The sequence below is a fragment of the Syngnathus typhle genome, linkage group LG11, assembly GCF_033458585.1.
Source record: "Syngnathus typhle isolate RoL2023-S1 ecotype Sweden linkage group LG11, RoL_Styp_1.0, whole genome shotgun sequence".
NCBI classification, from domain to species: Eukaryota; Metazoa; Chordata; class Actinopteri; order Syngnathiformes; family Syngnathidae; genus Syngnathus; species Syngnathus typhle.
Window position 1 is genome coordinate 14,382,494 of NC_083748.1, and position 24,578 is coordinate 14,407,071.

General features: G+C 47.2%; 2 protein-coding genes across 6 annotated transcripts in view; both read left to right on the forward strand.

Moving 5' to 3' along the window:
• Positions 1-9,999, forward strand: part of LOC133162236 (receptor-type tyrosine-protein phosphatase gamma-like) — a 64,991-nt gene extending 54,992 nt beyond the window's left edge. The window contains exons 16-29 of the mRNA XM_061291289.1: positions 370-466; positions 661-743; positions 1,110-1,244; positions 1,501-1,635; positions 1,722-1,888; positions 2,208-2,343; positions 2,821-2,967; positions 3,177-3,270; positions 4,281-4,357; positions 5,012-5,140; positions 5,742-5,888; positions 5,962-6,104; positions 6,557-6,692; positions 7,073-9,999. Of these exons, the coding sequence (XP_061147273.1) occupies positions 370-466; positions 661-743; positions 1,110-1,244; positions 1,501-1,635; positions 1,722-1,888; positions 2,208-2,343; positions 2,821-2,967; positions 3,177-3,270; positions 4,281-4,357; positions 5,012-5,140; positions 5,742-5,888; positions 5,962-6,104; positions 6,557-6,692; positions 7,073-7,294 (1,848 nt within the window). The 3' untranslated portion in view covers positions 7,295-9,999. The remainder of the gene's footprint in view (positions 1-369; positions 467-660; positions 744-1,109; positions 1,245-1,500; positions 1,636-1,721; positions 1,889-2,207; positions 2,344-2,820; positions 2,968-3,176; positions 3,271-4,280; positions 4,358-5,011; positions 5,141-5,741; positions 5,889-5,961; positions 6,105-6,556; positions 6,693-7,072) is intronic.
• An 873-nt stretch (positions 10,000-10,872) lies between these two features.
• cadpsa (Ca2+-dependent activator protein for secretion a) overlaps positions 10,873-24,578 on the forward strand; it is a 42,628-nt gene continuing 28,922 nt past the window's right edge. For 4 of the 5 annotated variants that reach the window (XM_061291994.1, XM_061291990.1, XM_061291991.1 and 1 more), the window contains exons 1-13: positions 10,873-11,310; positions 15,948-16,061; positions 16,188-16,520; positions 17,202-17,282; positions 17,481-17,717; positions 17,827-17,948; positions 18,157-18,268; positions 18,408-18,547; positions 20,591-20,657; positions 22,192-22,300; positions 22,385-22,597; positions 24,069-24,205; positions 24,273-24,460. In XM_061291994.1, coding sequence (XP_061147978.1) covers positions 10,927-11,310; positions 15,948-16,061; positions 16,188-16,520; positions 17,202-17,282; positions 17,481-17,717; positions 17,827-17,948; positions 18,157-18,268; positions 18,408-18,547; positions 20,591-20,657; positions 22,192-22,300; positions 22,385-22,597; positions 24,069-24,205; positions 24,273-24,460 — 2,237 coding nt within the window. In that variant the 5' untranslated portion in view covers positions 10,873-10,926. The remainder of the gene's footprint in view (positions 11,311-15,947; positions 16,062-16,187; positions 16,521-17,201; positions 17,283-17,480; positions 17,718-17,826; positions 17,949-18,156; positions 18,269-18,407; positions 18,548-20,590; positions 20,658-22,191; positions 22,301-22,384; positions 22,598-24,068; positions 24,206-24,272; positions 24,461-24,578) is intronic. The other variant, XM_061291993.1, reaches the window with a different exon arrangement.

Consider the following 24,578-nt stretch of genomic DNA (forward strand, 5'->3'; position numbering starts at 1 on the left):
AGTGGTGACACTGTTGGGCTCCTCAACAGGTGATTGATTGATCGATCGATTGATTGATTGATTGATTGATCGATCGATTGATCGATTGGTCGATCGACAGTAGTAATGTCACACGCTCACAAAAAGTAAGAGTCATTCAATATTAAATCTCTGGAAAGAAACAGACTGAAGCCAAAAGAAATACGGACGTAGTAACAGTGAACAAGGGAGTGCAACGTCCCAGTGGTGGAATCCCCCCCAGCAGGTCCAACGGGGAAAACAGCCTCTGCGCAACGGAGCACAACATTGCCTTTCTTTCAAACGGTTTTGCCATGCAAAATTCAATACGGTGTGTGTGTGTGTGTGTCTGTTTCTATCTTGCTTCCCTAGGAGCTTCAGCGCTGTGGTGCACAAATGAAAATCACTTGGGAAAACTCCAACCGTCCTGAAAACAAGCATAAGAATAGATACGTCAACATAGTGGCCTGTGAGTGGAGAAGAAAATGTACTCTTATTTCAACACAAGTCAATGATTGGGATAGTACCTGGCCCATGCACAGAAATCACACCATTCCCAAGTGGAGCGGATTTTCTCCCAGCTTTACATAATAACACTTGGCTTGACTTTCAAAATGCAAACCTTACAAAGCATCTCCAGTACGTAGTATGTTTTATTTTCAGATGACCACAGCCGAGTGAAGTTAAGAATTTTGCTGGGGAAGGATTCCAAACACACGGACTACATCAATGCCAACTATGTGGACGTGAGTCTTTTCCACACAATCTGCATTTTGCGGATGTTCAATGACAGTGAAACAGCTTCACAACCTCCTTCCAAATAAAACGTGGAAGCAGGAACCTCAGTAGCAAACCAAAATGATTTATGGTTTCGACCTGAGGCCAATTGAAAATGTGTCGAGAGCAGCTATGACGGCCGTCTGACACTGATGGAGCGCTTTTGCCTGCGTGCGTGCATGATCTGCTATTCGAGCATGCTTTCTTTTGCTGTTTCTATCATGTTGGACAATGATGGGCCTGTTTTGGCTTCACATCGCATGGTATTAGAAAGAAGGCTTTCAATATTATGTTGACTATTCTAATGATGTCTCTCTCTCTCCCTCCCTACCCAGGGTTACAATATGCCCAAAGCTTACATCGCAGCCCAGGGCCCACTCAAGTCTACCTTTGAAGATTTTTGGCGGATGGTGTGGGAGCAGAATACAGGCGTCATTGTTATGATCACTAACTTAGTTGAAAAAGGACGGGTATGTGACATTCACGCGCGCACGCACACATGGACTTTTGAACAAAGGAAGAAAAAAAAAACATACATCTAGTGGCAAAGCATTTAAAACAGAGAGGAGGATTTAAAAAAAAATAATAATAATAATCAAAAACATGGTACATGAACTCACTATTCGCATAGTGGGCAAAATACCACTCCTGACAATAGGATGAGGTTTGCTAAAGCCAAAACAAAAGTGTCTCAATTTCAATTTGTGTGCGTTTGTGTCGTCACAGAGAAAATGTGAGCAGTACTGGCCAACAGAGAATAGTGAACAATATGGCAACCTAATGGTCACACTGAAAAGCACCCGAGTCTATGCCTGCTACACTGTTCGACATTTTACTCTGCTGCACGCAAAAGTGAAAAAGGTAGCAATCCTCTTGTCCTTCCCTCATTTGTCTCCAATCAAAGCTTGAAACGTCCTTTCTTCTCCTTCTTCCATCCATCCATCCAGGGTGCAAAGGGGCACCGGGCCAACAGTGAGCGGAACGTTCTCCAGTATCATTATACGCAGTGGCCCGACATGGGCGTTCCTGAATATACTTTACCTGTCCTGACATTTGTTCGGAGGTCCTCTGCTGCCCAAATGCCTGATATGGGGCCAATGATTGTCCATTGCAGGTAACGCTTGATCTACTTGTGATCCCAAAATATATGCGGGTTTGTTGCATGATGGAACCAGTTGGGAGCATTTATCATTGAAACAGAAGAGGGCAAAGAAAGGATCCGTGGGGAACGGCAGATGGAAATGTTGGCATGATCCCAGTGGTTTGTGGTCAACTTTGAATTTACAAAGACCAAGTTTGGCACTCGAGCAATTTTGTTTGTGTTGGATTGAAAAAGAAATCCCAAGTCAGTCACTTTGACCTCTCTTTTTCCATTTGCCCACTGAAATGGCGCTCCTGCCTTTTGGCCTTTCCTCTTTTCTGTGCTTTTGCAGTGCGGGAGTGGGTCGTACAGGGACCTATATTGTCATTGACAGCATGTTGAAGCAGATCAAGGACAAGCGCACTGTTAATGTCCTGGGCTTTCTCAAACACATACGTGCTCAGCGCAACTACTTGGTACAGACTGAGGTTTGTATGTCTTTTGCTTTAACTATTGGGACAAACAAACAAACCTTGCCAAACAAGGAATGGGATTCACCAAAGTCAAATTCCTTGTTTGGCACGCTCAAACACGGCGAATCAAAAACTCTTGAATCTTCAATGACATTGCCATTTGTTCGAGTAGTCCATTTGTCTTATGTCGCACAGAAATACATCAACAGTCCCATTCGAGCGAGCTCTAGCTTTTTTGTATTGGGACAAATGACTTTGCTATTTGTTCGAGTAGTATATAGATTGGTCTCATGGCGCACAAAAGTACATTCTAGCTTCATTCTAGCTCTTGTTTTCATTTCAAACAGCATCTTTCCGCTCTTTCGGTAGGCTACAGTAGCTTCATAATATGCATACAGTAGCCACTGATTAGGATTGTGAATTTTACAAGCTGTTTATTGACATTGTTTGACAATGCAATGTGCTCGATCCCATTTGGCTTGGCTCATCCAGGAACAATACGTATTTATCCACGATGCCTTGGTGGAAGCCATCTTGGCCAAGGAGAGTGAGGTTGCAGCCTGCAGCCTTCATCACTACGCAGACACCATCAGGACACCAGGACGCAGTGGTCGGACACGTGTGGAAAAACACTTTCAGGTGAAGGGACACATGCTACACATGCTTGCACATTCAGAAATAATTGTGGTGAATATTTGCTTCTCATGCTTACATGGTGCATTCTTTCACTGCAAATATTTCGGTCATCATTCTTAAGTGGATCCAAAATGTAGCTCATTTCACTAAAGGCTGTTGCTTTGAGGCCTCTGGTTTTCTTCCCTTCTAAAAAGCCAATGCGTATGTTTCAGTTGATGACGCAGCGCAATGGCAGATTGACAGAGTGCTTCGCTTCTCAGAAGGAATGCAACAAAGAGAAAAATCGAATCAGCTCTGTGGTGCCGTGTAAGTCTTGCATTTTGTCTCCTATACCATTGCACCTACTAAGAACGATCAGGAACCTACCTGCGAGCAGAGCCTTGGATTTCTCCGAAAAGCACAAGTCGCTTACATTCGCTCTACGAGTTGTGCTTAAGCGGGAAAAGCGGCGGGCGCGTCCTGAGAGAGTAGGGATTACATTTGGAAAGCAAAAGACATAGTATCTCTCACTCAGCACGCTGTCGAGGATTTGCTGTCCACATGCACCGTGCTTGCTCTCAGTTGCAGAAGACTGAGAGTGAGAGAGAAGGATGTTGAAGTCTCGCATGCAAAAACCTCCGTTGGGCACAAGGCTACGAAAGCGGTCATGGAAGCAATCTCTGGAAGGAAATCCCGCAATTAACCAAAATAATGGACATGAAGATTAGCCGTTCAGTCTGCTAGAGCAGGGAATGTTCATGGAAACGGTGGCGGCGTGCTTAGATCTGTCCATTTTCCTTTTTTTTGAGGGACTCCTCGCACTTTGAATGAACTGTCAACAGTTGTCGTGGAGGCTGGGGGCAAGCCAAATTGAAATTGGTGATAGCATCAAAGTAGACACCTGTAGAATTGCCTCATCATTAAGTGAACTGATCCGTTTCCAATTTTCCCTAAAAGCCACCCTTTTTTTTTTCTTTCTTTTTATTGGCCTCCCTTCCACCCTGACACAGTGGATGTCTGCCATCTCATGGTGAATAATCACATTTCAACTACAACCTTAGAGACGACTGAAACATTTGTATCTGCCACTTGCTGCTGCCTAGATCTGGAGTAAAGCTCGATCCGTGTTTCCGTCGCTTCACAATTGTGCTAAATGAAGGATCTAAGCCGGCCGGCCGGCATTTGGATTGCAAGGTTTGACTTTTCAAACCTCTCCACGTCATCTCGCAATGGAATTTCGTGTGCACTGTGCAGATGGGAATCTCTGTACCAAAATAACCGGACTTATCCAGCGCTGATTGTTTTCTGGCTTATTTCATTTGGGTGTGACTGAACAGCGGAGCAAGCAAGGGTGAGCTTAGCACCTTTGCCCGGCGTCAAGGGGAGCGATTACATCAACGCCTCTTACATTATGGTCAGTACTTTCTGCTCTTTCTAATCTCGCCATTCACACTTTGTGGATTTTGTCACCCCAACGGATGGAGCAGGGCGACCTAATGCAGCTTGGACCAGCTCGGTTAATTGGACCAACTCAAAAGACCAACTCGGCAAACAAAACAATAACTGGAGGACTGACCGACAGGGACGTGACACAAAGGACGCACAAAGGACGCACAAAGGACGCACAAAGGATGCACAAAGGACGCACAAAGGACGCACAAAAGACGCACAAAGGACGCACAAAGGACGTGACGTGACGACAACAAGACAGTACGACAACAATGAGCCGACGGGGCGTGAGGCATGACTTAAATAGACAACAGGTAACGAAAGGAAGGTGACAATGATCGCACTAATCATGGGCACACAGGAGGGGAGGGGAAGGGAAGGGAAGGGAAGGGAGAGGCGAGCACACAGACACACAGAAAGCACGACTACAGACACATAGTGAAAAAGCGCCGGGGACGAGACGTGACATATTTGTGAGAAATGTTTCCCTAGTATACTTTAGACTGAAGAAAATGAAAGTCTGTCGCATAAAAAAAAAGAATGATGTATTATATACATATGTACACGTATATGTATTATTTGATTTCTTTATTATTTGATTTCTTTTCCCTTCCTGCAGGGTTACTACCGCAGTAATGAATTCATCATTACCCAACATCCTCTGCCCCACATCACAAAAGATTTCTGGAGAATGATCTGGGACCATAATGCACAAATGATTGTCATGCTGCCCATCAACCACACACAGGTAGTATGATGCATTCCGGATACACTGCTAGAACTGAGCAGTGTTCGACTGGTCTGCCTATCGTTGATAAACATTTGAAACATTTTGATAAACTCGCTCTTTATTATTAGGATTTTACTTGTCGGCTGTCAGGGAGAAAGACAGGAAATGATATTCTTCCATGCCCTATAAAGGACTATATCAGATTTCATTTGTGAAAAATGCATAATCACAAAATTAGATTTCAATTTCACCTGACTCAGCGCTCCTCTGTGACCAATTCACCTATACAACCAGTAGAGGGCAGTGCAAGTCCGTCCATCCATCCGTCCGTCCATCCATCCATCCATGCATCCATCCATCCATGCACCCATCCATCCATCCATGCATCCATCCATGCACCCATCCATCCATCCATCCATGCATCCATCCATCCATCCATCCATCCATCCATTGATTTTCTGTACTAGATTAGCTGTAAAATATCCCATTTTGATCGGGTAAAGGCCAAGTCGACCTCGGCCATTTACAGGCATGCCGGCTACTTTATTTGGAGTATCAAGTGATAACGAGAGAAAAATATGAATGACGGAGAAAAAAACCTTGTCGTTTTCTTCCCCAGGAGGAGGACGAGTTTGTGTACTGGCCCAGTCGGGAGGAGCCCATGAACTGTGAAGCCTTCACTGTCACCCTCATCAGTCACGACTCACTCCGCTTGTCCGGCGAAGAGCAGATCAGCATCCACGACTTCATCCTGGAAGCCACGCAGGTTGCGTCCGCGAGCGTCTTTGCCTCATCCAGTTCATGAACGCATGTCCTTCTCTTTTGTGTCTGACCACTAGGATGATTACGTATTGGAGGTGCGTCACTTTCGCTGCCCCAGGTGGCCAAATCCCGAGCTGCCCGTCAGCAAAACCTTTGAACTTATCGACATCGTCAAGGGAGAGGCCGCCGTCCGTGACGGACCGACCGTCGTTCATGACGAGTCAGTCTGATACTTTTTGGTTCTGTCACTGTCATGACTCGTCCCCCCCGACCATGTCTGTCAACATCAACATCGATCGGGCATTGTTTTGAAGAAATTCCAAAACGATACAATAGTTGGGCACTCTTGATAGCAATCGAAAAGGACACCTAGAAAGGGTGGCCATCTTCAGCGACAAAAAGGCAGGTCGTCATAAGTGAGTGACGACCCGAGATTTGTGCAGAGTGCCCTTTGGGTTTTTGAAAAGCGCTATACAAATGTACTGAAAGATTATTAACGAGACAAATTGAATTTGTCGACAGCAGTGGGGTTCTCAAAGCACACTCTCCGCATGTATATTTATTACAACTAATGAAGTGCATTTTGCAGCTTTAGGGACTAATTGAATGCTTCATCCGATTTTATGGTGCAGTCAGTGTGCGTGTGTGTGTGTGTGTGTATGTGGTTGTCAGGTTTGGAGCAGTATCTGCAGGTTTACTGTGCGCCCTCACCACGCTGTCTCAGCAACTGGAGAGTGAAGGGCTCGTCGATGTCTATCAAGCGGCCAAGATGATCAACCTCATGAGGCCGGGGGTCTTCACGCACATGGTGAGTCTGCTCCAACGTTCAGCTGCTAGGTGAGTGACGAGGTGACTCCTCCAACCATCTATCTACACATTGATGCCAAGGTAGCGCATGAGTCCTCCTCGAAGCGTGCCTTCCACCTGTGTGTTTTGAATGCGGACACATCATTGTGACTGTGCTATGCAAGTAGAGCGAGCCAAAAGTGGGAAAGCCTCAAAGGCTCACGCTTTACATTTGGTTGCACTCAAGTGGAGGCTTGAACCGCCAACCCACTTCATACCTATCTTTGACGTCTAGAATGGCACTGAACGATGACTCGTTACCATGAAGTGGAGTCAATCTTTCTTTTTTTGGCCTGAAAAGAGTACCTTTCTTGCGATACATGATTGTGATCTGCTCACCAGGATCAGTACCAGTTCCTGTATGAAGCCCTTCTCAGCCTTGTCCACGCCAAGGAGATCAGCTCTGGGCCTTTGGACATGAAGCGGACCTTGTCATCCTTGTCTGATGAATGGGACCAGGCAGAAAGTAGAGACTTGAGAGAGAGCGTGACCGCCGAGGATGTCGTGGGGCTCCAAACAGCCGACACTCCCCCCAAGGAGGAGAGGAGACGTTTCATTTTGTAACATTGGACATTTGGAGGCCTTTTTTGCCAGACTCTTGGTTAAAAGAAGAAGAAGAAGAAGAAGAAGAAGAAAAAACGGATGACTTTTTTACACGGATTTTTGGATATTTATTTTTTGGGGAAGGGTTTGCAGCTGTGTTTTGAAGTTTGACTGACACTGCATCAGCAGGGAATGAGGAACACAAGTGGCTCATTTCTCCTTTGCACTATCTACGTACTACGTCATGTCAATGTTACCGCCTACGCTCACGCAAGCTGATTGTTTGGACATTCCGCAAAGTCGTTCCCTGCTAAACCATCTGCTTCTTGCTGTGTTTGACACCACTCATTGGCTTGAAATGAGCCCAAGGAGGAGGGCAAGCCACCTCAGAAGCAAAATGCAATAACCTCCTCCTTGTTCTTGCTTCTTTTGCTTTGTACTTGCTTATTTTTTAGATGGCATTCTCCCAAAGTGGTAATAAGGTGGTGTGGTGTGGTGTGGTGTGGTGTTACAACAGTGACAGCTTTTTATGGCTCACCTGTGCAGATATGATCAGCCCCTCTTAGTATGCGGCGTATGTTGTCAGAGTTCACAGACTCTTCTTTGGCGTATGTTTTTTTCCATCTCATTGAAATCATTCGGCTAGGCAAGCACAATTTAAAGGGGAAGACAACTCCCAAATGTCCCCTTCTGTTGGAAACACAGCATTGTGATTCATATTGCCTTTGCGGCTTAGCAGCAAAGTCGTCCTGTCTCTCTCGGGGGCCGTTTTGCCACTTGCTGTCGTCATCGCACTCTCGGGTCGCAAGCCATCACGCACGTTCCATCACCTTTCTGAAGCTGATCGCTTGTGACCTGAGAGCTAGCAAGTGAAACAAAGCCAGCCAGCAGTTTTGCTACTTAAGCCACAAATGCAATCTTCCTCACAACGCCACCTATTATTTATTGCAAAACCAATATGGAAGTTGACTTCCCCTTCCCAAAGTCTCATCGGTCAAGTGAAAAAGCTTGCTATTGGAAGGACACTGGATGATATGCAAGGGAACATACGTATACTCAGCAAGTTCTATGCAACAGGTTGAAGAAAACCAAAACAGGGTGTGATCCTCAGTGTCCTGTATCGTCTGACCTCCGGATAGAGACAGTTGACATACAAATTGCTTTGAAGCAAGTCACTTGATGTCTGTCCCATTTCTTAAGTGCATGGACTAGAAACAGAGAAGCGGACGTCATCAAAGTTCTCTCTTTTCGATACATTGTTTGGAGCGTTCTTATTCTTGATTGAGTTGACCTGCTGCTTTTTCACTCCTTCATGTTTGGACGTTACAAATGCCGCAATGACCTCTTTGGGCAGCGCGCTGGGTTACCGCTGTACTCTTTTCCATTGGATGGCTTTATACCTATGGCTGCAGTTTTCAGACAAATGTTGACTTTATTTATGACTGAACTGCATTAGTGGAGCTTCACGAAGAACCATAGCATTCTAAATGATGTACCTAATTGAAAGGAACTCCGTCATAAAGCGAGGAGCCTCCCCGTGTAGTATGTACGTCATATGTGCAATATGTTTCAAACAATTTGCCCCTTGATATCGGGTGCAATTAAGTTACATTTACACTCAATCCTAGACACAGGACAAAACAAATCAGTTAAGAGGCAACTGTGGTACCTTGACGGTTGAAAGATTTTACCAAAGTTTTCTGGCACTGACTTCTTGCTGGGTAAGGGTAAGGGTTAGGGTTAGCCCTAACCCCCCCGAAATGGGGCCTGAATCCCTTTGCACCACATCTGTATTCCCGTCTGTGTTTCATCACCCAAAAACAAGACGTCCGTATTGTCATCATTATCTTTTACAAATTGGCAATCAATTGATTTTATGCGTGGAAAATACATTCTGTAAAGGACTTTGCGCACAAGTTTCAGACAAAGAAAAAAGCAGCCAGGATATGATTCCTTTTTTATTATTCCTAAAAAAACCTCTTGAATCTTTGTTGTCTACAGCCTGTTCAGCATTGCAAATGAGAATCCATTGGTAATTGCCTTTCTGTTGGCAAGGAGAGCTAAAAAATGTCAATGAATTGCAAATTGTACACAGTTGTAACATCAACCTCTGTGCCGTGAATGGCAAGCAAGCAGATGCTGAATCTCCTATCTGAAGTTTGTCGGATGATTTTGCTCGGTTTGTCCACGTTTGAAATACCTTGATCTGGGTTCTCAAGTGCGCATTGCTGCATATGCCATTTGCATAGGAGAAATTGTTCACCTATCATTTCTTTCATGACATTTCTCAGTGCTGTCACACACAGCTGTGCTGTGAATAAGCGATGGATGTAGTATATATTTTGTTCACCCTTCCCTGAGAACTGGGACAGAGGATAGGCGTCGTTATTTTACTTGATGGGTTTTATTTTCTATTTTATTTTTTCTCAACACGATTTCCAATGTTCTGAAAATGTTCACAAAACCTATTTTTAACATGAGGCACGTTTGAGTACAGCCAGTTAGTTCCCCCCCAGCATTCAGTAATCAGTATTCTATTCCGCTTTCCACCCTTCATGTAGAATCAGGCAGTAATTGGGATTTTAAGATGAACATGGATTTCTTTCTTTCTGATTCTTTTTTTTTTTTCTAAGCCATATGGAATCATTCGACTATAGTGTTATTTAATATGTAAATGGTATTGCTTATTGATTATACATACAATAAAACATGTTCTGGGATTGTTAGTTTGATTTGTGTTTTGACCCACTCTGTAGTTGAATGGTTTATTTAAAAGTTTGTTCTCACAATCAGATTTGATAGCTGAGCCAGGCTCCATAGAAATCGAGATGGGAATTCCCACGTTGCCATCATTTCCTTGGAGGGGTTTGCGACCAATTCCCATGACGTCACTACGCACGTTACGCACGCTACGCAACGTGCGTAGCGACGTCAGCAATGACGGCACCTGTGGGGAGAAGCGCTCGAAAATTTGGTTACATTTGGCCGAGGACGAGAATAGAACGGCGATATATACGTTATGAAATGCTGTATTGAAACCCAACGTGTATGTCATTTCACAAATAACGTATGTCAATGAATTTGAAAATCCCTGTGCGCGTTCTCGATGACGTGCACGTCCACGTTGAAACGCACCACTGCGCCTTGTCAAGCTGACTTGCTTCCTGCACTCGCGTGCGTGCGTGCGTGCGTAGCAGCATCAGGTGGCCGTTGTGCAGCTCCAAGCCTGCTCCAACTGACCCCAGAGCAGCAAGTTGCCGACCGAGCCGCGGCCTTTCCTTCTTTTTCCTTTTCGTCCCTCCTCCAGCACAGCATCCCCCCCCCCCCGGGCTGCTTTGTCTTGATGCGAGCCCAGCCCCAAATGTGGTTTCTCCTCTTGCATCCATGCCTCCCTCCCGTGTGCGTTTGATTGACAGCTAAAAGATTGTCAACTGCATCCTGTAGTTTGTATTTGTTTTTCGAAGCAACATTTATCGTCTGTCTCTTCGGGGGGATTGGCCCCCACCTCTCTCTTTCCCTGGAAGCTGAGAAGCGTCCTTCTTCCTTCCCTCATCTGTTGCCTCCCTCCCTCCCTCCCTCCCTCCCTCGTTCCCCTTGAGTTGTAGCCGAACGTTGGAGCGTTCAAGTGTCGCCTCCGTCGACGACTCGGCAGCATGTTGGATCCGTCTTCCAGCGAGGAGGAAGGGGATGAGGCCCTGGAGGTGGAGCGCAAAGAGGTGGCGGAGCTCCCCAAAAGCATCCAAGGAGCGCGGCGGCGGCGGCCGTCCCCGAGCCGAGACAGCGACGGCGGCGGCGGCGGTCACAGCGGCGCCTCGGGGGGGCTCCAGCCACGGGGCCGAGCCGGCAGCGCTGGCCGCCGAGCCTCCAGCCCCAGTCCGTCGGTGGGAAGCGACAAGGAGAAGGAGGATATTGAGAAGATGCAGAGGGAGGAAGAGGAGAGAAAAAAGAGACTCCAGCTCTACGTGTTTGTCATGCGCTGCATCGCCTATCCCTTTAACGCAAAGCAACCCACTGACATGGCCAGAAGGCAGCAGAAGGTAAGATCAGGTGAAAAAGCCCAACCGAGCGAGCACGCAAACCCCAAATCGTTGGGCATCGCTCGCATTTCCTGCGGCTGCGGACAACTGTTGCTTCCGCGGGTGCTCGCTCGCTCGGCCGAAGCTCGCGCGCTCCCCTTTCTTTCTCCAAAGCAGGGCTGTGAAAATGGATTGGAAAATGGCTTCAGATTGATTGAGTTTATCATCGACATCTACCTACCTACTACTTGCATGTTAGTTGTTGGACTCCAAATGAGGAGCAAGTGCAGGCAGCGGCTGTGACGCCCCATGAGCAAAGTGTCTGTCTGTCTGTCTGTCAGTCAGCATGATTAAGCAGAAACAGTGGCTTCTTGCAAGAATCGACCTTTGCAAGCCAAACGCTCATGGGTGAGCATGAAATAAATAGCATGCAGTCTGTGGCCACAAGTCGGTGTCATTTTGTTGCTGAACATCCCCAGGTGTAAGCAGTTTGTGCTCACCAACGAGCCAGCGCTCGGTGACGACATTCTCATCTATTTTCCCGTGTCATGGCGGTCAATCAAGGGTGAAGCCACCCTTTCAAACTACACAGCTATGCTATCGAGAGAAGTAGCTGACGGTGAGCTCCATGACTACGGTGTTCTCCCTCCCATCCATTGCAAGAGCGACAGTGGTGTCTTTTCATTCTTCTTGGACTTTTCATGAACAGTAGTAGGTCGGTCCCCATGTGCCCTTTTGTCCACTTCAAAAAGCACTTTGGTGGAGGAGGAGAGACATTTGTCACCGTTTTGCAAGCCCCTATACGACATGTTTTGCTGAGGTAGACCGAGAATGAAAGTCATTTGACATTTGCTTTTATTTGAAGATCACACTCCTAAAACACATTATCCAGTCAGCTGGGAAGTGGGTGCTACTGCTTGAGGGCCAAAAAAGAATACAAATTGTGGCTCTTTCTTGGAAAGGACTTTACTTATTGAGCGCATTTTCTGTTACAAGAAGAAAAAGAACAAGTATCATTTTTCGGGGGTGTTTTGCAGCATTAAATCAGAGGTCATTGGATATTCAGATCAAACATTTTGAGGCTGAAGTCTGCAGAGTTGGATGTTCTGTCCCATTGACGGGATGGTCGAGGGACGAGAAAGTAAAAAAAAAAAAGAGGGTGTGAGCTGTTTTTTCTGCCATGTGTATACTCGTCCGTCACCCAGGTCTAGTGTCGACTGAAGGACTTGACGTGCGGGCCAACACGGCCATATTGCATCTCGCGTACGCCTGTCCGTTCACATTACAAGTAGCGTTGGTTCAGTGGCGTACTTTTCCCACTATAAGCCGCTACTTTTTGCACAAACGTTGAACCCTGCGGCAAATAGTCCAGCGCGGCTTATCTATGGCTTTTTCGTGATTTTTGTGGGGTTGCAAGATTTCTACATCTTCTCTTACGTAGATATGGAAAGGAAACATTATGCGCTTAGAGATGTGAATTAATACAGCAAGATTTATCATGCAAAAACAATGGATTTAAAAAAAGAAAAAAGAGTCATTCATATTACAAATAATTGTTTCATAAGGTCATTGAAGCAATTCAAAAGATGGAGCGCGGAAGAGACGGCTTTTTTTGGAGATCCGTGCCTCTAGAGCCCGTTCTCTGTCTCTCAGGAGAAGAAGAAGAAGAAAAAAAAAGATGACACTCCCATCACAAGTGCCTCCGTCTGTGGTAACAATTTGTGGTGTCTGCATAATTCACGAGGACAGCATGTAAGCTAGTAATGATGAAAGGCTCACCCTAAATTGCCCTGCTGTGTTTTTACTGAAGCACCCACTAGCACATATGAACATACAACACATGCTTGAGCACACGCATCCACTTGGGCGAGGCGAGGCGAGGCGAGCGAGGCAATGAGTGTGCTATAATTATAGGCCGTGGGTGAGTCACCATACCAATCAAATCTATTGAGACTGATACTCATCAGTGTATGAGACCACAGGACAATTAGCATCTCAACTCTGCACGTCTTCATAGACAATGGGAAAGCTGTAGCTGGCACTGATATGGTAGCCACGCTTGATCGATTCTAATATGGGAAATGGACGGCAAAAGTTCGTATTACGGTCATCATCATTTGTGATGAACTGAGGTCTTCCTAAAGTCCATTTTTAGTATGATGAACTATTTGGCCGTGGCAGATTTGAAGGCTTACAGTACATACAGTCTGGGCTAGTGTACGTATGTACTAGGCCTTGTTTCTAGATAGCAGCTCTTTCCCTCTGCTCTTTCAATCCTTTGCTAGTCTGCCCATGTGTAATCTGGGATTTGTTGTTATGTCACCACCGTAATGAGGAGGGTGAAAGCAATCACATTTGCCTGTGTACGTTCTTGAGCGATGCTACTATTGGAGGTACAATTGTGCATTTGTGTTTTATGGATTTCTTTTCTCATTGGCAAAATGAAAACTGCACGGTGTGCTCCATTGAAATACAATACTTCAAGACAAATCATTTGTGTATTGGGCCTTGTAGTGAAGCCCTGAAGAATGTTTGTCAGTGGAAACAGTTCACAAATGTTCTCGACTATTTGACCCGTTCTTGTTGAAGTACTTTATGTCTTGCTAACCGTTGGAAAATTTAGAGAGAGAAAGTCAACGTGATCTGGAACTGCTTTCACACTGTGATATACGTACTATCGGATGAAACCACATCCATCTCTGTTCCAGCTTCCATGCTGGCTGGAGCAATTATTGAAAGAAAGATAGCAGCAGGTGATACTAGGTGGAGTCACTGTCTGATCTTGTTTTCAAAGACCCAAATGGCAGCATTAGGGAGATTCTTTTCTTGTACAATCAAAGCGATTGCTTTTGCTCATGCAGTCTTTCCGGTAGTAAGGGAAAGATTGGACCGTTTGCTTCATACGGCCACTACACTTTGTTGCATATGGGCAGCACAGCCAAAGATCTCACTGTTTGCTGCATATGGGCAGCACAGTGGTTAGCACAGTGGTTCAAAAGTGAAAAGTGTGTCCTCTGCATTGAAGCCATCCCCGTGTGATTTGGATCCATCCCCTGGGGGAGAGGGGAGCAGTGAGCAGCAATCATTTGGTGATCTAACCCCCCAAGTCCAACCCTTCATGCTGAGTGCCAAGCAGGGAGGCAATGGGTCCCATTTTTAGAGTCTTTGCTATGACCTGGCCGGCCGGGGTTTGAAGCCACAACACACAGTGGTTAGCACAGTGGTTAGCACACTGGTTAGCGCACTGGTTAGCACAGTGGTTAGCACTGGTTAGCACTGGTTAGCATGTCTGCTCTCGCTTGGTTCAATTCTGCCTTTGGCCTTCCTGTGTGGAGTTTGCATGTTCTCCCCGTGCCTGCGTACGTAGTATTTGCGCTTCTGTGTTTCCTGTCAAACACTATCAAATGGCCCCATCTCGATGAACATTTTAATATCAAGATAAGGCTGCAAGAAAAACAAGCAATCATTTGAGAATTAAAAGGTTAACTGTAATTGTTGCAGAATACGTTGACCAAAGCCACACTCCAAAAGAGAGCTGAACACATCTGATTTTTGGCTTTGGTTGACTGTCACACAAACGCCTTAGTAAATGTCATGCTTTTCCCCACCCTCACAAATCAATATTTTGGGTCGGTCCACAGGTGTGGGTTATTTTTTCACAACTTATTGCTCGAACCTCGGTGTGCTGCTTTGGTGTGTTTTCCCTGCCTTGAGACGTGGCGCTTTTGACACTTTTGACAGCCAGCAGATGCCTCTTAACATGCACTACTAGAGTGGATCACGAGCTCTCGGAAATACTTCATGGCTGCCGAGCGAGCGGCTCAGGGGAACTTTCCCAAGGCGACCAAATGACAAAGTGACTGTAAGCACCCGAGTGTTCTAATGGTGAAACCCTAAGTTTGAGAGTAGTACAGAAGAAGATCCATCTCTCTGTTTACAGAAGCATCCAAATGCAGTTCAAAGCGTTTCATTTTGCAATGATCACCATCTCATTTTTGCGAGCTCCTCTTTGGATTCCTTGACGTCGCATATTATTGACGACGCCGTTGTTATTTGATTGACCTATACTCTCTGTCGGCCAATCGTAGAATAGAATAGAATAGAATAGAATAGAATAGAATAGAATAGAATAGAATAGAATAGAATAGAATAGAATAGAATAGAATAGAATAGATCTTTATTGTCATTGTCACACATGTACAACGAAATTTAAAAAAGTGCCAACTGATCAGTGCATGAATATAAAAATAAATTAAGAAATGTAAAAAAATGACAATCAGATGACATCGGCCGTACGAGTCAAACATCAGTGCCAAAGTCTGAACGTCACTTTGACAATAGTTCTATGGATTAAGAGTAGAAGACAGATGGATGGTTCCCCTGCAGCTGTGAACTTTGACCCCCGTTAAGGAAGCCGTAATCACATCCTACTTCTTGTGGCGCGGTGGCCATGGCAACAGTTACCAGGGCTTCGGACGGCCACTGGCCAGTGTCTATGAACGGGGAGTCATTTTCATCGGTCGCTCGTTTGGAGCAATACCGTTTCGGTACGAGGCTCCTAGATGCGGTCAAATACACAATTGATATCGAATGGATATGACCACGTTGCGCTACGAGATCTCATATTTCACGTGTTTTTATCTGTACCTTTGTATTAGATCAATAAGCAGCAGCTGCAGACAGTCAAAGAGCGTTTTCAGGCCTTCCTCAATGGAGAAACACAGATTGTCGCCGATGAGGCCTTCATCAACGCCGTCCAGAGCTACTATGAGGTGAGTAGAGAAATGTTCATTTTCTCCGTCCGGCCGTCCGTCCGTCCGTCCGTCCGTCTCTTTGAAGCAACACTACGTGGCATCTCTCCTCCTGTCCCTCTGTCTGGTTTTGTTTCGATCTGCCAGGTGTTTCTCAAAAGCGACCGAGTGTCTCGAATGGTACAAAGCGGCGGCTGCTCCGCCAGCGACTCTCGTGAGGTTTTTAAAAAGCACATTGAGAAACGGGTGCGCAGCTTGCCAGAAATTGACGGCTTGAGCAAAGAGACTGTCCTCAGCTCATGGATCGCTAAGTTTGACACCATTTACCGTGGCGAGGAGGACCCCGGGAAACACCAACAGAGAATGAGCGCCAGCGCTGCCTCGGAACTGATCCTCAGCAAAGACCAGCTCTATGAGATGTTTCAACAGATTTTAGGGATCAAGAAGTTTGAGCACCAACTTCTATACAATGCCTGCCAGGTAAGTCTGCATTCACTCTGCATCCACTCATTCCAGGCTTAGATATTAACTGGGTTGCCAGGGAGTGAGTAAAGTACAGCAAATACCTAACTAGCGATCGGGTGGATCGACCGCTCCGTTTTCCATCGTGAGCCGACCGAAAAGAGTCGATATTTCTGCTCCGGAATTTGGCTGCCGTCGAGCAATCAGCCGTCCCTGCTTACTGATACAATAGACAGAAGGAACAAAAGACATTTGGGAGGAAAAAAGACCTCGTTGCCTTTAACCTCAATGAATTTCTCGATGGCCACTAGGGATGCTGCGCTGATGCTGAAGCTGTGTAGCTTCATCGTAACAATTCCAAAGGCACGCGCGCGCTCGCACGCTCACACTCTTGGTGGCTTTTATCTGAGGTTGCTATGGGGACTGTACGCTGAGGCGGCCGCTCTTTTCCATTTCCCATGCTTTGCCACGCTAACTCAACAAATCCGAATCAACATGCAGCCACCGTTGCAACGGCACGAATGAATTTGTCGGCCTCACTGGCTGTGCTGGCAATGACCGCAGGTCCACCGCGTGCGTGCGAGCGAGCGTGCGTGCTAGCGAGTTCACCACCACTTTGACAGTGACCCACTTCCTGTATGTATTCCATCAAGCAATTGTTGTCCCTAAAATTCCACCGCAACACTTTTTCTTCCACAGCTGGACAACCCAGATGAGCAGGCAGCCCAAATCAGAAGAGAGCTGGATGGACGATTACAAATGGCAGATCAGATAACTCGGGTAAGCAAAGTATGGCTCCTACGACAACAACACATGTGGAATTCTTGTGCGTAGCCAGCCAAAGTCAATGTGAATGCATTCGTTTGGCGCTTTGTCGGGCCGGCCGATGATACCTATTTGATTGGTTGAAAGCTGAATTGTCTGTCATTGGATTATTGTGAACAGCAAATCGATACGTTCGCTTCCCGTTTCAATTAGCTGGGCGGAAGATTCCCCCGCTTCGCCTCGAGGGAGATGGAGGCCATGTTCGTGGAAGAACTGCGCTCATCGGTCAACTTGCTAATGGCCAACCTGGAGAGCATGCCCGTGTCTAAAGGTGGAGAATTTAAACTGCAGAAACTCAAACGAGGTCACAACACATCAATCATGGACATGGGGCAGGAGGATGAGAACAACCTTTCAAAATCAGACGTGGTGCTGTCGTTTACCTTGGAGGTAGGTACGCTCATTGATGAATGAGAGGCTTTGTTTTTATAGGTTTTATAGATACTATTTTTTCCACAATTCTTTGCCATCATTCTGATTGCAATGTTGTGTCTTGCAGGTGGTCATCATGGAGGTGCAGGGTCTTAAGTCTTTGGCTCCAAACAGAATCGTCTACTGCACCATGGAGGTCGAGGGAGGGCACAAACTGCAGACGGACCAGGCTGAGGCATCGAAACCCACGCAAGTCAACTTTGGACCTCTTCTTTTATCTCTTGACGCCAAGCTGTTTCAAAATGAATGGAAATATTGGTGTGGTACTGCCACCTTGTGGCGAAATGACACAAATGCCTTGGGTTTTTTTGGGAGACTAAAAACGCTCTGGTCTGGACTGTGAATCGCAGCGCAAAACTATGGATCTGAAATCCTCACTTCATTCATCTGTCTCTAGTTGGGGCACCCAGGGGGATTTCACAACCACGCAGCCCTTACCTGCTGTCAAAGTGAAGCTCTTCACCGAAAGCACCGGAGTGTTGGCCCTGGAGGACAAGGAGCTCGGAAGGGTAAATTGGCCGGCCGGCCCTAACCCTAACCCTAACCCTAACCCTGACCTTAACCCAACTCTCTCGCGCTGTGCGCTTTCAGCTCCTCCACCACCAATTCCTACTGGCTCCTTTAATGTCATGCAATACTCACTTGCAGGTTGTGCTCCATCCAACTCCTAACAGTCCCAAGCAGTCCGAGATGCACAAAATGTCCGTTTCGAAAGGATGCCCGGACAGTGACCTGAAGATCCGATTGGCTATTCGCATGGATAAACCCCAGAACATGAAGCATTGCGGGTAAGTATCTCTGGACTGGAGTGCTTTTTTGTCCTATTGCCCTACTTACCGTCAACATAGGGAGCCAGCCCCCAGTGTGACATGGGAAAAAAAACTAATACAAATGAATACGAGCAATCGTTAACACGCTCAGTGTCTTCACACACATGGATAATATCTTTTATTATTACCGTAGCAATTATTAGTCAAGGCATTTTGGACAGATTTCAGCTCGGTCGGTATCCCAAAAATTGGTGAATGCTCATCCCTGCTTTCAAGTCATTCATAAATGTGACAATAGCGCCTCCAAGTGGATGAAACACAGTATTTGAAAATGCCGCCATCTTGCTTAACACCTACGTTGTGTGGCATTTAACCTCGTATCTTTGTTTGTTACGCGCAAGTGGAAATCCCGTGGCTAAAAAAAATTTAAAAAAAAGAGACATTCCACCTGTTTATTGAAGTCTTGCAGTAGCGGAATCATTTCAGTGGAGCACTTTGAAAAACGCTGGATATGACAAGAAAGTGTTTTCACAACACACCATGACTGAGTCCTGTACAGTACTTTAGTATTGCAGAGCCTGCCTGCCTGCCTGCCTGCCTGCCTGCCTGCCTGCCTGCCTGCCTGCCTGCGTGGCTGCCTGCCTGGCTGCCTGGCTGCCTGGCTGCCTGCCTGCCTGCCTGCCTGCCTGCCTGCCTGCCTGCCTGCCTGCCTGCCTGCCTGCCTGCCTGCGTGGCTGGCTGCCTGCCTGCCTGCCTGCCTGCCTGCCTGGCTGCCTGCCTGCCTGCCTGCCTGCCTGCCTGCCTGCCTGCCTGCCTGCCTGCCTGCCTGCCTGCCTGGCTGCCTGCCTGCCTGCCTGCCTGCCTGCCTGCCTGCCTGCCTGCCTGCCTGGCTGGCTGCCTGCCTGCCTGCCTGCCTGGCTGGCTGGCTGCCTGCCTGCCTGCCTGCCTGCCTGCCTGCCTGCCTGCCTGGCTGCCTGCCTGCCTGCCTGCCTGCCTGCCTGCCTGGCTGGCTGGCTGCCTGCCTGCCTGCCTGCCTGCCTGCCTGCCTGCCTGCCTGCGTGGCTGCCTGCCTGCGTGGCTGCCTGCCTGCCTTCCTGCCTGCGTGGCTGCCTGCGTGGCTGCCTGCCTGCACGGCTGCCTGCGTGGCTGCCTGCCTGCCTGCCTGCCTGCGTGGCTGCCTGCCTGCACGGCTGCCTGCGTGGCTGCCTGCCTGCCTGCCTGCCTGCGTGGCTGCCTGCCTGCACGGCTGCCTGCGTGGCTGCCTGCCTGCCTGCCTGCCTTTCTGCCTGCCTTTCTGCCTGCGTGCCTGGCTGCCTGCCTGCCTGCCTTTCTGCCTGCCTGCCTTTCTGCCTGTCTGCCTTTCTGCCTGCCTGCCTTTCTGTTTGCCCTTCTCCCGCTCTCCTGTCACATAAATAGGAGGCTGTCAGACTGGACTGAAAGATGCAAGCCTCTTTTGAGTTACCTCGCAGATGCTGGTTCATTTCGACCGACAAACAGAAACAGCCTAGAGAAGGACCAGAGGGAAAGGCAGACTAAAGCAAGCTTGACAGAGTTTCTCACAGTCACCCTGTCAGCGCGAGCGAATGGGGGGGGGGGGACGTCGGATGTTCTTTTAAAATAAAATCCCTCACACTCTAGTCTCCTTAACGCTCAGATTATTATTATTGGTATGATTATTATCATTATTATTCTTGTTGTTATAGTTGATGACTTATTTCCATCTATTTATATGATCTATTATTATTATTTCTTTCTCATTTTATATGATATCTTCAGAACATTCCTAATTTGCGTCCTCTCGGAAACTCAAACTTGTGTAGCTTGAAAAATAACCTCGACGTGGTTGTAATAGTCCATTTTAGCCAGATGGTGTCCTAGTGGAATAGACTTCAGTCCATTTTTTCTCCCAGCTCGCTATGTGGGTGAGACTTTTTCGCATCAAAGTAACAACAAAAAGTTGCAAAGTTTGATTTGAGCCGTTTCAGAAACACACACACCAAGTGTCACTGTTGGAAATGTCATTCATCATTTGATTTCGTGATGTGTTGTTTCTTACCACAGGTATTTATGGGCCATTGGCAAAAATGTATGGAAAAGATGGAAGAAACGATTCTTTGTTCTAGTTCAGGTAAGCATTAAAGCCTTAGTTCCTTAAGTGGGACTCAAATCAATACAAAGAATTCACGTCTATATTGGGATTATGTAACATGGATTCATTTGTTACATTTACATAATTACTATATGCTGTATTTCAAACAAGTGTGTGTAAGTGATCAATTCGTTATTCATAATAAAAGTGAATGTCATCATTCTATAAATTGCAAGTCCAGGAGAAAAAAAAAGACATCTTTTTCTATTGAACTTTTTTTGCCATTTCATTTGATTGATTTTATTTATTTCAGTTGGTAATCCATCGTGGAAAAGATTGATCAAGCTTTAAAATCAGCTTTGTGTTGTGGTTGTCGAAAAGACAGTGCAGGAGGGAGCTTTAAAGTTCAAGTTTAGCCAAGCTGTCGTCCCTTGGCTGTCAAAGGAATGATGGAGAAGCCAAACAGACTTTTGTCGGGAGGGAGTTTGGGGGCGGAACAGGCTGGTAGCAGCCATTTCCCGGTGACTGCATCGGGACATAGACAAGCGTGGCATGGCGGGGGTTGGGGGGGGGTTGCTGCCTGCCTGAGCCTGCCTGCTTGTCTCTTGTGCGTCCGAGAGAATATGTCTCAGAGCTACACGTTGACAGGGGATTGACAAAGTCGAATGAACACTAGCTGGCCTAACACTTGGAGCTAGAAAAGCCTGAGCACTGCCAACTTGAAGCCTCTTGGTTGCTTCTAGCTAAATATATTGCAACTGACAAATGCTGGTCAATCGACATGACCGTGCGTGTGTGCGTGTGTGCGTGTGCGTGTGTGTGTGTGTGTGCACATGTAGTACACTGGTAGGCTGGTCTCTGTTGATGAGCAGGGGGGAAAAAACTAAATTACAATCATCGTTTTTAAATTTATATGAACATCTCAAAGCAACAATGAGCTGAAATGTGTGTTTCAGTGCATTTCTTGCTGTCATCACGTCCATCCATCCATCTATCCATCTATCCATCTATCCATCCATCCATCCATCCATCCATCCATCCATCCATCCATCCATCCACCCACCTCAACCCATTGGGAGAAAGGAATGGTGTTTTGGGGTGTGGGGGGGGGCTGTAATTTAGTCTCCGATTTGCCTTTGCGGTCGGTCTCCTAAAGGCCAGAGAACTGCTGTGGAGTCCCCCCATGGCCCTAGGTGTCATCAGTGTTGTCGTTTGGAATGTCATTTGGCACACGTCTACGCACGCACGCACGCAGGCACACCCAGAATGCAGCTGCAGTGAGAGTGAGAGCTGCCACTCGCAGCAACAGAGGTGGCCGGCCGGCGATAGCGTCTGATTGGCCAGGCCCCTTGATTTGCGACGACAGGCTGGCATGACTGCCAGCCACCGTAGCAGCCACGTTTGCTCTTAGCGCCCGCCGTACGCTGTGGCTGCCGGCACCTTCAATTTGAGAGGAAAGACAGCCAATAGTGGCTGGCCTTCCTTTTGGGGGAAAGTCATCCACGATGCATTTGATGTATGCCCAAATAAGAATAATGCACTACGTTATCTGCTATCTGCTCCCATACGCCAGGTGAGTCAGTACACCTTTGCCATGTGCAGCTACAGAGAAAAAAAAGCCGAGCCAGTGGAGCTGCTCCAATTGGACGGCTATACCGTGGACTACACGGACCCCCAGCCAGGTGAGGTTCCAAAGTATTCACGTCGTTGGCACTTTCCTGTCAGCTTGCACTTTTGATAATCACGTACGTACATGCACCCTCCAGGCCTGGACGGCGGTCGGACATTCTTTAACGCCGTGAAAGAGGGCGACACCGTCATATTTGCCAGTGATGACGAGCAGGACCGGATTCTATGGGTACAGGCCATGTACCGGGCCACCGGCCAGTCCCACAAGCCGGTTCCTCCGACCCAAGTCCAGAAACTAAACTCTCGAGGGGGGACGGCTCCGCAGCTTGACGCGCCCATATCTCAGTTCTGTAAGGGCTTCACTTGTCACTTCTTAAATGATCATTATTGCCAATGAATTTTCGAATCAGCACACACACACACACACAGACCTGATTAAAAAGTAGTCAGGGGTCGGGAAAAGGAAATGATGTTGTCTTTGCACACACTCCACGCACCCACGCACGCACGCACGCAGGCACGCACGACGCTGTCTGCTTGGCTCTCTGTTGTCAATTTGCTGTCCATTCAAGTGTGAGTGGCTTTGCTGTTGTGCGTGTCTTTATGTTTCTCTTCCTTGTCTTCCTCTTTGTAACCTTGAGCCCGCTATCTTATCGCTGGATTGAACGGTAAGTGCTTTCCCGCCTCTCTTTTGTTCAAAGTTTGAACTTCAAACGAGGAAAAGGTTGTTTGGAGTCTTTCCGATGGGATGGCCGCCCGCGCGTTTGTTGTGTCTGGCCCAGAAGCAAATATTACTGACCAAATATCCAGAATATTTCCTCGAGGTTACGATCGGCCTCTGTGCTTTTTGTTTCTTTGTATTTGAATTTGAAAGGACATTCTATTGAAAATGCCTTCTACAGGTCTTTTTGAGCACGCAGCAGCGGTGCGGCCGAGACGTCCTGGATCCTCTCTATGAAAAGAAAAAATAGTAGGCGTCAATCATTGTCAGGGCCGTCCTTCCTTCTCCAGTCAGGGTTCGGGGGTTGCGGCGGCGGCGGCGGCGGCGGCTGGGGGTGTCACTGCAAGTTACTGTCCATCCCTCCTGCATGCCTCCACTCCCTCTCACTCACATCAAACAGAGCTGACAGGCCAGCAGCTACAGTCACTCCAAAGGGGCACAATGTCATTTTTTTTTATAGATTTGGCTTTTTGTTTTTTTTCAATGTATTCATTTGTCTTTTTTGGGGGGTGCTGCTGGCGGCATGGTGATTTAGTCGCTCGGGGCCTCTTTTGTTTTGTTTGTTGACTAGCAGCCCGTTTGCTGTCGTTCGGCAGCTAAGAGGACGATAGATGACAAATCTTTTGATGAATATTTGGAATTTGAATTGGCCACCTTGACTTGTGTGCGTACGCAAAGTGCATTTGTGCTTCGGTACACTGGAACCTTGTGGAAGCTTTCTTCCTACAGCAGCGACATCCTTGCCACTTTTTGCCAACAGTCAATTTGAATAACAATTCTGTCTAATGATTTTTTCTCTTCTCTTCCTTCCTTCCTTCCTTCCTTCCTTCCTTCCTTCCTTCCTTCCTTCCTTCCTTCCTTCCTTCCTTCCTTCCTTCCTTCCTTCCTTCCTTCCTTCCCTCTTTCTTTCTTTCTTTCTTTCTTTCTTTCTTTCTTTCTTTCTTTCTTTCTTTCTTTCTTTCTTTCTTTCTTTCTTTCTTTCTTTCTTTCTTTCTTTCTTTCTTTCTTTCTTTTTTTTCCCCGGCTCGCTTGCTTCCCTCCCTCCCTGCATTCCGTCTTTCCTCCTTCCCGCCTTCCTTGCCATCGCGTCCTGCGCGCAGATGCGGACCGAGCCCAGAAGCACGGCATGGACGAGTTCATTTCGGCCAATCCCTGTAACTTTGACCACGCGTCGCTGTTTGAACTGGTCCAGCGCCTGACTTTGGATCACAGACTCAATGACTCCTACTCGTGTCTGGTAAGCAAATGCCACAACGGTACCCGGAGTGCATGCATCGGTAGTATCTTGCGTGTGTTGCGTCCAGGGCTGGTTCAGTCCCGGTCAGGTATTTGTCTTGGACGAATACTGCGCGCGCTACGGAGTTCGAGGCTGTCATCGCCACCTGTGTTATCTGGGTGATCTACTGGAGAGGGCGGAGAATGGCGCCATGATTGACCCCACCCTTCTACACTACAGCTTTGCCTTCTGCGCTTCCCACGTCCACGGAAATAGGTACGTAGATTGCCCCCCCCCCCCCCACCCCCGCACTGACCTTTGTTGCTTCTGAGATGCGGGTGAAACGAGGGCAGGGAGGGAGCCACCAGTGTGTTCTTGATTGCCACCGTACGTA